At 47.9% G+C, this 13,773-nt stretch overlaps 1 protein-coding gene across 4 annotated transcripts in view; it reads left to right on the top strand.

The window, feature by feature from the left end:
• ZBTB16 (zinc finger and BTB domain containing 16) overlaps nt 1-13,773 on the top strand; it is an 87,804-nt gene that overhangs the window by 51,135 nt on the left and 22,896 nt on the right. For all 4 annotated transcript variants that reach the window (XM_015884108.2, XM_015884106.3, XM_015884107.3 and 1 more), the window contains exon 4: nt 9,286-9,372. In XM_015884108.2, the coding sequence (XP_015739594.1) occupies nt 9,286-9,372 (87 nt within the window). The remainder of the gene's footprint in view (nt 1-9,285; nt 9,373-13,773) is intronic.

Consider the following 13,773-nt stretch of genomic DNA (forward strand, 5'->3'; position numbering starts at 1 on the left):
CCATGGAGCTTTGGTTCTCAAAGAGCTGTGTACGTCCTCAGCCATCCCAGTGATCCTATTTTATCTCTTTGACCAAACTCTTCCCATAGAGGGACTGAAGAAGCAATGACCTTCTTCTCGAGCTGAAGTGCTCCGGCACAGAAAGGCAGGAGCCCACATGGAGTGTTGCATGTTTTATTCTCATGGCTGTTGATCACTTTCCAAACTCAACCTGCTTGAGACTGTGCCTTTAGGACTCCCCTGTGCCCCAGGGTAAAGGAGAGGGGTGGTCCTATAGGGAGAGGGGGGCCATCCTTGCATCCGTGTTGTCCTTGTGCTCTGAGCTTATGGGGGTGCGTGTCTCATGGAAACTCATTTCAGTTTGGGGTGGTGGGGTGCGGATAAGAGAATCCAACATGCCTAAACGTAATCATTCTCATCCTTATAAATGTCCAAGCCAGCCCTATAGGGGTTTTGTGGTGTGCGGTGTGACGTGGGGGTTATTCGGTGCTCTTATCTCAGCAGCTTTCAGGTGCATGATAAATACTCTGCCAAATGTTTACATTTCAATATAGGCTTACCCTTAATGAAGTGCAAAGTGTTGGTGCATGCGTGGCGTGGCTGCATTATCTCTGCCTGCTCCTAACAGGGATGTGTTTGCAAAAACTTTAAAGATTGCATTAAGAGAAGGACAGCAAAAAAAACCCCACTCATAGCCAGGGAGAAGCAGGGGGGATTTGGGGATTTACTCCTTCCCTGCTGCTTGCTTTGCCTTTGCTTCTGGTCCGAAATCTCTGCTGTGGAGATGGATGCTGTAACCACCCAGACTGGAAATGGGGACAAGGCCATGTATGCAGGCTGCTGTAATGCATGGGCAGTGCTGTGCCCTCCTGTAGCACCTGCACTGCTTGGGGGCTGCAGGGGGATGGAGGAGCAGCACAGGGAGCTGCAAGGTGCAGGGAACAGGATACAGCCCCGACCCTGCTGCAGTCCCATGGGTGGGGGGTCCCATGGGGGGCACCTGGTGGTGCTCATCCTGCCAAGATCAGGCAGTACAGCCTCATTGCCCGCTGCCCATCTCTGATGAACATCACCTTTCCTTCCTCGCTGGTTATCTCCAGCTGAAGATGTTTGATCAGAGATGGAGGCGATAGCCCCTCGCCGCGCTCCTCCCTCCATGCCCGGCATTGTTCGGTGGAAGGGAGCAGGAAGGGAAGCGCTGAAGGCTCAGCAGGGATTTTTCCCGGCCCCCCCTCACCCTGCCTGGCCGCCGTCCCGTGTTCGGTCCCCGAGTGATGTCAGCGGCCTGCCGGCAGGTCTGGATGTTCTGCCAGCATTCCTGCGTTTATGATCATCCGCAGATGTGCATCCAAGAACACACTGTACCCACAGCAGAAATTAATGCAGGCTTGACTGCCGGCCAACCCGCACACACAGGAGAGAGGAAGAAAGAAAACAAAAACTGTTTAATGCTGTTTATAAATTATACACTGGCTGATGAAAAATACATTTCTCTCTCTCCCCCCTCTACCCCCCCCCTCCGCCCCCCAATCCTTTCTGCCTCGGGAGTCTGAGCTGAGACCAGAAGAATATGGTTTGCTTTTTAGCTCCTGTTTTGGCTCCATTCCTAGACCCGGCTGCTGATTCAGAGCCAGCTTATTTTTTCCCCCCCTTTACCTGATGAAATATATTTATTTTTCACCCGTCACCGCTTCTCCTCTCTCCCCTCTTTTTGGCTGCTCTTTGTTATTTAAGGTGTTCTGCGCCGCATTATGCGGAGCGCGATGCCAGGACCCATTACAGCATAGTGCTCTCTGTAGCAAATAAATCTTACGCACATCTGTCTACATTAATACTGCTAAATATATGTGATCATCGCGGCGCAGCCCGTCGCCTTTCCAGGTTCCTCGTCGTGCATGCGAGATGGGAAAGTTATGGAAGTTCAATGCAGGGCAATGTGCTAAAGCCCCCCAAGGGGGGGTCGGGCTGGGACCTCTCCCCTTGGCTTGGAGCCGCCCTCTGCCCCATCCCTGCTCCTGCCCAGCCCTCCCCGCGCCGCTCACAATCCATTTACATGGCTTTTGTGTTTTTTAATACTGCTAATGTTTATCATTTGCCCAACAGGCTTGACAGATTTTGTTTCCTGTAGAGCATCGCGGCTTTAAAGCCCCCTTGTTGCTAAGTAGCAGCCTCCCTGTACTGTAATGGGCTGATTTCGTATTCCGTTCAGCACTGTATCTTATTTTTGTATGCAAGACAAAGTGTTTTGATGGAGGACGATTGCAGAAGTGTCTGGAGGCTGTTTGGAGTTTTATGGGCTGTATAGTACACTGTGTGCTTTCTGAACAGAACACAGGCTGTTGAATTTTGGATTGGATTTGTCATTTTTTCCCCTCTGAGAGGAGGCTGTCAGATAGAACATTACTTTAAGGGTGGAGGAAAAGTGGAAATTATGTAATAACCTTTTTTATTGTTGCTAAGCTGAAATGATTATTATTTTTTTTTAACCTGAAAATATCCCTTTCTCCCCATTGCGTCTCCCCTTGTCCCCAAGCAGCACTCCAATTAGCAGAGCTGGCTGATGAAGTTGGGATGTTGACGCTGGTGGATGCTCTCCCCACCTTTGGTGCATCCATCCCATCCCCTTATTTTCGGGTGGTGTGTGAGGGAGGTGCTGCCTGGTGCCTTCCCATGTCAGGTGATGTGGCTCAGCAGTGGGCAAAGTCCCCAGCAAGGGACAGCCTTCACCCTGTCCCCCCACCTGGAGTGGTGCAACCACTGCCACCTGGCCAAGCCAATGGCTTGGGTGCCAAAATGAGCCCAAAGCACAGCCCCGGTTCATCCCTTGCTGGCGTGTTTCCCCTTGAGCATCGCTCCCGCCCCACTCTTTGGGATGCAGACCCATTGCCTTGCAGCTTGAAGGCAGCTGCAGAGGAAGGGTTGCACTGAGCATCCCATTAGGCACCACTTGGGCACCTTTGGTTGCTCTTTGCTGACGAGCTGGAAGGAACACATAGGAAATACTTCGGTTTACATGTTCCTTCTGTGCTACCTGGCGCTGCTGTCTGCCATTTCCCCATGAAGCTGGCCCTGATAGCACTGTGGATGAGCTCATCCTTTGGGGCTGAGGTTCACGCTTGATTCAGAAGCCTTCACCTTTTATAAAACCCCCACCTCCCATTTTTATATTATCTTTATATTCAATTATTGCATATATATGTATTTTTAATGGCAGTTTAGAGAACAGGATGAAAAGAAAACCCTTTCACATCTCTCTAAACCCAAGCCTAGTTTGCAGCTTGATATTTTCAGGCCCTTCTTAGATGTCTTTTATGCTTTTAGTGGAAGGTACTGGAGGTTTTCCTAACTGTCTTTTCCACTTGGGTGAAATAGGGGAGAGGAGAAGTAATAATAATAATAATAATAACAATAATAATAATAATAAAAAGCAGCTTTATGCGAGCAAAAAGAAGAAAACAAGAGAATGGGGTAGAGAACAGGCTAAATTTAAAATTGTAATTGGCTGACTTCCACAGGCTTGCGGGTGTTTTAATGACTCATAATAACTTCATTTAAAACCAGCTGAGCAGAAAATAGATTGGAGAGGAGCCTCAGGCCATTATGGATTTGTTTTTTTTTGACAAGCTCTGTTTTCGGCAGCCAGGAAGGCACTCACGGAGGGCTCGGCTGTTTTCTCTCTCTTAGAGTTGGTGGTCTGCCCAAGAGAGATTGTATAGAAACCAGGGCTTGGATTTTTTCTTTCTTTTTCTTTCTTTTTTTTTCTTTACTGATTAAAAATAGATGCCTTGAGGTATTATTTTAGCATCACTGCGGGTTGTTTCTTTGCACTTTTGATGTGGTGAATGGAACATAAATAAAATTGTTTTTGAAATTACTGAATTAATTAGGGTAGTAAAGCGACGACAGTGCATAAATTTACTTGGCACTTCTTTTTTTAATCCATATTTTTTTTCCCCTCTCTCCACCTTCTCGCCGATTACAGCGTTTTAATAATATATAATCCCAAATTTTTATTAATCCCTCGTGCCTGAAGGGGCGGGGATTGGAGTTGGTGCTGTGTCACGCATGTAGGGCTGTTGCTTTGGAGCACACGTTGCAGTTAGGCAGGGTCTGGATGTTCTGCTGATATGGAGCCCTGCCTCAGGACCCTCCTTGAGATGCAGCACGGGCAAATACTTCTTTTCCTGTTTTCTGCCTCAAAATAGCAGCCATGTGTTTGTGTGGGTTGAGTCCCTTTGTGCCCATCCTTTGGTGTGTCGTGCTTTTTGAGTGAGAATGTTGCAAGGCTGGGCAGGAACGTAGAGCAGTGAGCAGACTTCCCACAATGGCTCTGGTTCTTCTGGCTGCTCTCTGCCATGGCTTGGGCCATGGGTGGCGACCAGTCAATGACAGGGGTTGGAGCTGTATGGTCTTTGAGATCCCTTTCAACCATCTTTGGTTCTGTGCTCCTTAAGGTCCCTTCCAACCCAACCCATTCTACAATTCTGTCTCTGTTGTCTTTAAGGGCCCTTCCAACCCAATCCATTCTAAGTTCTATGGCTCTGTGCTCTTTAAGATCCCTTCCTACCCAACCCATTCTAAATTCTATGGTTCCATGATCTTTAAGGTCCCTTCCAACCCATTTTGATTCTGTGATTCTTTTTCCTTCTGTTTTTTAGAGGCATATGAGTTCTGTTTTTAAGTACCTCTTCTTCTTATTGCCTCAACCTCCTTTCAGCTTTCCCCTGCCCACCAGCCCCATAAAAGTTTATCACAGCCAGGGACGGTTAAATGGGCGCGGGAATACAGTGGTTTAGTAAATTGGTAGAATTAGTTGGGAAGGTTAATGAGGCACAGCTCATCTGCTGTCGGAGGAGAGCAGGTTTGTGGAGGTATCAGAGCACCTTGCAAAGGTGTCCCAATGCCATCTCTGTGACCCTCACAAGATCTGTTTGTCCCTATCTATCTGTTTTTATCCTGACTCTGGAAAGACCACTACTGTGCTTGTTGTAATGCAACACCTCAGTTACGGTGCAGGAGTTGAAAATCAAAGCTTTGGAGCAGCCCAGCAGCTTCAGACCTTCTGCCTGCGCCGCAATTACGGTCTTGGGAACACCAAAGGCAAGCAGACGAGTGTCATTTTTAACCAGTTAGAACATTTTACTACTTCCTAACATCACAAGCGTTAAACCTAGAGAGCCTGCTCCTTGTCCTCAATAAAGTAATTAAGCTGAATGGGCGTTGGGAAGTATTATTAAGGCTGATAGGGACTAAAAATAGGAAGGCTCTGTTTTCAGATCTACAGAGCCTTTTCCTTACAGGTCAGAGCCATTTCAGGGCACCCCCATGCCAGGATGAGCTGTTGAGGTGCAGGATGTTTTGCAGGAGGTGCGGTCCGGCACTAAAGCTCGTAGTTTGCTGTGTTCCATGGGAAAAGCTGATCAATTGTCTCCATGTTTCACAGAGTAGATACCAGGGGGAGTCTTAAAGAAGCTGTTTTTTCTTTTAAATGGGTTAAAATAGTGGTGGGATGTCGGTGGCTCCAGGTTTGCAGTGATTTGGTGCCCACCAGCTTGGGCACAGTAGATAGGGCAGCAGTGAGCTTGGCATGGCCAAGGGGGTGCCACCTGATCCTAGGGCTGCTGTGTAGCCTGGGACTTTAGGGGGAAAAAGATGTGGAAAAAGGGGTTGAATGGCAGTGCTGCATCCATGGCTGCCCAGTACGTATTAACTGGGGGCAAAACCCTGAGCTGGGAGCCACAGGCATCGCATCCATCCTGCTTGGGGGCGATGCTCAAGCTCACCGTTTCTAGGATCTAATTTCCGAGAAACTGAGCACATCGCTCACGCCGTGTCATTAAAACAAGCATCATTCATCCCCATGTCACGGCACGAGCAGCCTTAGCCCTGCAGGGAGGAAAAACCTGTCCAGCGAGGAAAGAAAAGGGCCAAAAAGCACAAAAAGCACGTGCTGACCCCATCCCGCTGCGTGCCGGGCACTGAGAGAGCCGCTTCTCGGCGTGTTTTTGCCAGCCTGCTGCCGCGAGGACCTTTATTAGGCAGGAGCTATAAATTTGCTCGTACAGATATAAATGTTCGGTGGAGGCTTGTGTGCCAATTTACAAGGCATGCTCCAAAACACAGCTGATACTTGGCAGCACGTTAAGTCCCATCCCCTTGGGAAGATCATCTGAAGATATCTATGTACTGTAGGCAATACAAGCCGCCCGCTAAAAATACCCTCCCCAAAAACTTCTGTTTACATTTTAATGGGCTAATAGCTTTTACGGGTGTTATTTCAAAGGAGAAAAGAGTAAAATGAGAAAAAAATAGAGGGGAGAGAGGAAAAAAAAAGCCAAAAAAGCCCTGACACCGCAGCCTCTTGATGTACTGCTTTCAAATATGTCATGCTCCCTCTAATAAACATCTAACTGTTTTTTCTAAGCCCCGTTATAATAAGCTCAGATGTTGGATGACATTTTTCCTGGTGACTCACATAGTAAAATTAACCTTGAACTATTTACATATTCAATCGCCGTACTCTCTCCTCCCCCCCCCTCCCCTCTGAGCGTGTGTACATTACAGGAATTCTGGCTCCAGATCAGTTTTTGTTTTGTTGATTAGAAAAAAAATTCCCTGCCTGGAGTACACATCTACTTGAGTGAAAGAACACACAGTCCTGGCCTTTGGAAATTGGCAGGCAGCGTGCTGTTCCCTGACTGATAAGAGGTACTGTAAATAAAACTGTACAGCATAGCCTGTTGTAAAATGCCCCGTGTCTGTACTCATTGTTCTGACAGCTTATGCTTTTTTTGGGTATGCTGTTTTGGTACACTCTGTACTTCCTTATGTAACCCAGCGTGCATATCTCATCAGAACATTCACCCTGTTTATTTTAAAATCTCAAGGAATTTTGCTGTCCCCCTGCCCTCCCCGCCCCCCCGGTCAGCTGCTGGCGGGTGCCTCGTGCTTTGCTTTTCTCTGAGCTGTTCAGCAGTCCCTGTGCCTCCCTGTATCCACCAAGCTATACCTTGTGCTATACCCACCTTCCCCTCCCTATGGGTTGGCATTGTGTTGAAGCGGGGGGCCGTGTTGGTGCTGAGGACTGTGTCAAAGCTGGGGACTGCAGCTCCGTGCTGTCCCCACTGTGGCCCTGCTGCAGTGGTGGTGATGCTCATGGGGTTCTGGCCCTGCATGCTTCTGCTGCTCAATGCAGGGCCAACTTGTTGCTGCATCAGGTTGATGTAACCTCATGGTTAGCAGCAGTGGGTCTCAGAGCTCGAAGTGGCGATGGAGAGGCATCGCCTTGGCAACTGCCTGCTGTACATCAGCTGTGCTGGAGGCTGATGGGGAGGGGTGGGCGGTGCTGCCCTATTGATCAGGGTCCCATGGGTGCCTAGGAAGGCTGCCCCACTCCTGCACTCCCAGTGCCTGTCCCTGCTGCTGGACTGGGAGCTGCACCTCATTGAGATGCATGACGTGCTCTGTGCCTGGTTTGGCTCAGCGAGATGTTTTGGGTGCTGCCAACTGCCCATCATTTACCATTCGGTAGATGAGGTTTTGTTGTCACTACCTGGACAATGCCGCGTGCCCCCTGTTTGGCCCTGTATGGCATGCAGTGTGTGCTTGTGGGGATAAATGAAATTACAAAACAACAACAGAATAAAAAACAACCCAACACAGAAACTGTGGCATGGGGGCCCTGCTGGCCTTTTGGGTCACTGCTCCAGGAATAAAACATCCCAAGCAAGCTCCGGCATGATGGCTCCTGAACAGCAGTGACCTCTCTAATTATGCCGGTAATAGAGCCCAGCTCATTATTAAAGCCATCCTTGGGCAAAGGGAAGGGGCAGCTGGCATGGGGCTGTGTCCCCACATCCCTGTGTCCCCCAGCACATGGGAGCAGGGCTGTGGCCATGGCCGTGATGTCACCGAAGTGCACCTTCCTATTTATTTTTTTGCAAGCAGCCATGTGGTTTATGCACACTTGAGTTGTTTTGAATGCAAACTTGACATCATAGGGAAGGCAGCAGAGAACAACATATGCACAGTAAACAGGCAGACTGTCTTATTGATTAACAGATGAGACCTCTATTATCGATCAAAGCTTGGCAAGAAAATTTATCACTTTTAATTTCGCTGCTGCCAAATATTTCTGCCTGTGAGCCAGCCGTTACTAAGACAATTTAAAGGCGAAGGAATTCTCGTGGTAATGGATTTGGTGGTACCTCCGTCTCTCCTTTTGTTTCATTGCACTGTGCGTCCCCAGGTTGGTTCCTGAGCGTGAGGAGCAGCTCTGTGTGCCCCTGTCCTCTGAGCTGCTCCGCGGATGGGTCCCTGCGGCAGCAGAATCGAGCTTCATGATCTCACAGCCTCGTTCACAGCTCTGTCCTGGCAGCGTATGCACTGGAGATAGTGTGCATTGTTAATCTGGTTTTATCTGGAAGTGACTTATCTGCTGTTAGACATCCTGTTTTTTTTCCTTGTTCTCACCGGCACCTCTGACCCGCCGCACGCGGCACATGTTGATAGTGATTTTCTAAGAATTCCCCCAAACACCACATCTCTCTCACAGGCAAAGGAGTATCTGTGCTTCTCACTGAATGGTGTTGTTTCTGCCACGCTGCTTATCAGATGGTTCTGCCTTCGCTTTCCTCCCATCCTCTGATACTGGTGACGGCGCTACAATAGGAAGGGGCAGGAAACCAATTAAAGTTAGATCAGTTGCCACTCTAATGAAACTCATTGATGTTTAATGATTTTTTTGAAAGCAAATATTTAATTTCTTCTTGGCAAGCAACTCCTCGCAGTGAAAGAACTGTGCAACGTCAATGGTGTATCTGTACATTGTGCTGTTATTTGGAACTCAAGGAGCAGTGGCACGGAGGAGGGCAGCTGCTTCTTGCTGCTGTTTGTGGGCTATGAAATACACATCCCTCTATCAAACAAATTCTGCTCTATTATGAAGTGAATGGCTTTAAAAATGCATGCGTTCCTACAGGAGTCCTCTTCATGTCACTTTCATGCTGCTTGTTTGTGTTGGTTCCATGAGAACCTTTCTCTCCAGGAATGGATAAATCCTCCTATCAGATACTTGTTAGGAGCTTTGATTTTGGATGCTTGCTGTCGAGTTGCTCCATCCACGCCCTGTCCCCCTACATGGCTTCAGCGCTGGGGATGCCTGGCTGTGCCACCCCATTCCTTCTGCAGTGCTCTTTGCCACTGTGATTTCCCACCTTGCTGTGTGCCGTAGCTCTGCTATGCGTGCTCTCTGAATAATGCTCCTTTTCTCCTTTGTCTTTACAGCGGGTGCCAAAGCATTTGTCTGTGATCAGTGCGGTGCGCAATTCTCAAAAGAAGATGCCCTGGAGACACACAGGCAGACACATACTGGTATGTTGACTTTTCTTTTTTTGCTGCTTAACTCCTTCTCCAAACAAACAGTGCAGAAGGAAACGCTGTGCGTGCTGCCTCCGCCCCAGGCAGCGGTGCTTTCTAGGAGAGCCCTCTCCCAGCTCTGTTGCTTCCCCCCCATTGAGCCCTTATGTCCAGTGGAGTCCCACCACCCCACTTGATCTTGCCCCATTCTGTCCCTAAGCAGTGACCCTTGCTGCCGTTCCCTTCAGGGGTGCTCACAGTTAGGCTGACTTTCTGCAGTCATGCAGTGATGCAATTGATGGGGAGCGCAGTGCTTTGCTCTGGGTGTGATTGTGGTGCTGGTTTCACCCCAGTGGGTTTGTTTGTTTGTTGGGAAATCAAACTTTTGCTAAGGGGAATGGTTTTAAACTGGTTTTAAATTGGTTTTAAACTTTTGCTACGGGTACGAGGGGGAATGGTTTTCAGCTGAGACAGAGGAGGTTTAGGTTGGATCTTAGGAGGAAGTTTTTCACCCAGAGGGTGGTGATGCACTGGAACAGGTTGCCCAAGGAGGCTGTGGCTGCCCCATCCCTGCAGGCATTCAAGGCCAGGCTGGATGTGGCTCTGGGCAGCCTGGGCTGCTGGTTGGTGACCCTGCACACAGCAGGGGGTTGGAACTGGGTGAGCATTGCAATCCTTTTCAACCCAGGCCATTCTTTGGTTCTATGATTGACATGATTCTAAGCACCTGTTTATCGAACCCCATTTAGACCTAAGTTTGATATTTAAGCTTCCTTTGGAAGTTTTGGTAAACCACAATATTAACCCCTTGTGGTTCTGGCTTCTGACCTGCCTGAGTCAGAAGTGTTGCTGTTGGCAGGAGTTGCTATAGGGGTTGCAGTTTCCTTCCAGACAGTTGTTTTGTTGCACTCTTGATGTTGTAAATATGGCTCTGAAATTCAAGGTGTAACTCTCATCAGACTTCTTACTGAATGTGACCAATGCGATGGCGCCTGGCCACCATTTCAGATTTTAAGAGGAGCTTTCCAAGAGATAAATAACGTTGTCAAGACTGTTTTGGTGATTGGGAGCCTAAGAGTGATGCATTATAAATCATCTGAGAATCTCAGCCTACACTGATCATTCTCTTCCTGCTTTCAAGCATCTCTACAAATAATTGCACTGTATCTGGGGCTCTGTGTGGGTTTCACCTTGCAGTCATGAGGTCTGTGTGTCACTTCTAACGGGATGCTGAGGTGCTGAGTGGGATGAGAGCAAGACTGGGGCCCTGGAGGGCCTTAGGTCCCTTTCTTAGCACAGGAGCACAGCCCTATCTGTTATCCCAACATCACACAGTGTTCAGGCAAATAGAGAGCCATCAGTGCACAGTGAGACCCTCCTGCAAACCACTGTGCGATATGCCACGCTGATAAAGAAGGCAGCTTGCATGGCAACGTTGTCTTAGTTTCTGTGCTTTCTAAGGGTGAGATAGCCTGAGCTCCTCTTCCAGTGCAGTGTAGACACAAGGCAGTGATTCACTAAAGCACTATTGCTTTTATAGCTTAGCTCTAAAGTATGCATGTAGGAAACCATTGTGCAGCAAACACAGCGTAATACGACTGCTCCCTCTGCGAGGGAAACATTGCTCCTTTCCAAAGATCTATCAACAGTTGGCTTTTGCCACGTTTCTGTTATTGTGCTTTCCAGCTCTTTGGGTTGGATGCGGCTGGCTGTGGGTAAGCACGAGGAGCTCCTTCTGCACCATCCAGGGTGACAGATAGATGATGTAAACGCTGCCCTTCCAACCCCATAGTGGGTTTGCTATGGGGCACAGAGGAGTTCACATCAGGTGGTCCCAAGTGAAGTCTTTGAGCAACTCCTGAAATCAAAATTGCAGAGAAGAGCCCGCTCCCCTCTGTGCTATATTAAGGGCAGTTTAAATTAGAGCAAGCTAGTCTTTCAATGCTGAAAAAACTGATAGATGCTATTAATGGCTACGCTTATACTCAAAGGTTGAAATTTGATGTGTGGATGCTATGTTGGCATGCAAAACATGACCAGTTATATGCCAGAGGTTTTAATGACTGATCAGTAATATAAATTGCTGCGTCACTGAGCAGGAATAGGCTCAGCACGTCATTTGATCTGGAAACTTTGCTGGCCAAGCAGCAGGTAATAAATTTTAAAGTGATTGCCCTCTGTATTCAAAGTCATGCTACTTGAGGCTGAACTTTGCAAACCGTAATCTTTTTAGCAACTGTATACGCTGTAGGTTAGGGAGGGGAGAAAAGCTCACAGGAGCTGGCCAGCACATCAAGGGGTTGGCTTTGGGACGTGCCCCATGCTGGGCTGGTGCAGCAGGCTCTGGAGCATGGGTTTGATAGTGGCCATGTGTGGTGTCATTGTCCCAGAGCACCAGCAAATATCACACTCCCAGGGTTCTGCAACCCCTGCAGGCAATGGCTTGATCCAAACTCGTCCTGAAAACCATACAGAGCAGTGTGGAGATGGGCTGGCACTGGTGACCTTGACAGTTTTGCATGAGTCAGTGTTGCTCTGATGGAAAACCTTGGGCCCGGACCATGGCAGTCTGTGTGCGTGCCAAGGCTCAAAGGGTGACATGAAAACTTAGCCCAGCAGAACACAGCGACCCAGGTTAAACAGGTTTATCATCACCTCTGAGAGCTGTAAACACGCGCGTCTCAGTTACACATCAGAAATGGGCTCTATGGCCAGAGGAGCCCACACTCACTGAAATTAATAGCTTCCTGTTGTTGGGCGGCACTCAAATAGCGCTGCCTGTGGCATAAGAAACATTCCTCCAATACAGTTGCTATAATTAGCTCTCTTTCTAAATAATGACATCTCCCAGAAAAGGGTTTTGGAGCGTCAGTCATCCTCTCGTCCTTAGCAGCAGGTTGTTTGGCCAACTCAGTGGAAGACCTTCACACTTTGCCAGAAAGGATAAAAAAAAGCCCTTTTTTGGGTAGGTGTTGGGGTGGATGGCTTCAGGGCTGGTTCAGACCTTTCTCAGGGAGAGGCTCGATAAATAAGCTTTATAGAGGACTTGTTTGGCACAGATGTACCCAAGCAGACCTGTTTTGTTCAGAAATGCAGCTCTTATTGGAGGGTGCAGCTCCAAAAACCAACTGATGGTTGTTGGTTTTCTGGGTCATCCAAAGCCTGGGAAGTTTTCTGAAGCAGATGAGTAAGGATTCCAGTTGTTGGGTTTTTTTTCCACGTGGGGAAATGTTTCTCAGGTGAACAGTTTGGATGTAGGAATCCTCTTTTTCTCACATTTTTCTGTCATTCTCACTTCCCCTTATGAAAGGCAATGCGAAATAATAACCCAGGAGGAGCTGGACTTGGCAATCCTTATGGGACCCTTCCAACTCTACAATTCCAATTTGGTGTAAATTTGCTGCCTGGTTACTGCTGTAAAACAGTCTCTTATGGTGGAAAAATTAAGGCCTCCTTTTAGCTGCAATGTAAAATGTATTCAAAGACAAAGCTTGTAAACACAGAGATGGCCACACTGCCTATGGCCTGGCCGACTCTGGGCTGAGAGGTTCTTTCTGGGTGTTCACTTTCCTTGGCCTCCATCCTACAGCAATAGGAAAAGCAGCAACTGTTCTGGCTCATCTTCATAGCAGCGTAAGCCCAGCACCATGCCGGAGGGAGAGTGTGGAAAATTACTTACTGTGCTCTTCTAATGTAGAGGAAAAATTAAATGTATTCAGGAGAAAAGCAGCCACCACTAAGCAACGCATCCACAGATGGGCTCTAGCTCAATGTTGCCATTGGCGGTAATGGGGTTGGGGCTTGGCTGGCGTGCCATGCACTTTTAGAAGTATCAGAGGTGATATATGTAGTATTTCCTAAAAGCAAGAGGCTTCATCCCATCCCTCCTCCTCTCCGCCATCACTCCCTACTCCCACATTGATTTCATGGTGATGTCGGTACTGGGGTACAAACAGCAGAAAGGAGTTAATAAAACCAATGTGTAAATGAAAATTGAAAGGCTATAAATCTCCCTTTATTATTATTATTTTTTTTTCCTGGGATGTTGGTAGCATTTTGATTTAATAGTTGGACAAACACAAGGGTCTATTTTATTCAGAGTTTACAGGCCTCAGGGCTGTTATTCCTCCAAATTTAATAGCATTGAAATTGCAGGGTTTGCGATAATTTGCCTATCACTTTCTGCTCTCCCATTGATGTTTATTGTCAGCGGGATGGAATCTCAATCCGATTCACTTAGATAACATGTCTGTTAAACATTTAGATAATTGTGCCATCATTAACTTGTCACATTATTTTAGAGATTCAAAACAGTAACGTGGTAAGTGAAGGTACAAAGGGAAGAAAATCCTGCATTCAAGAGCGGAGTATGGGGTGAAGAGGGAGCTGGGAGGGGACAGCACTGCCCTGGGATGC

Source organism: Coturnix japonica, chromosome 34 (genome assembly GCF_054131305.1).
Source record: "Coturnix japonica strain WE chromosome 34, WE-NBRP24, whole genome shotgun sequence".
In the NCBI taxonomy this organism is placed as follows: domain Eukaryota; kingdom Metazoa; phylum Chordata; class Aves; order Galliformes; family Phasianidae; genus Coturnix; species Coturnix japonica.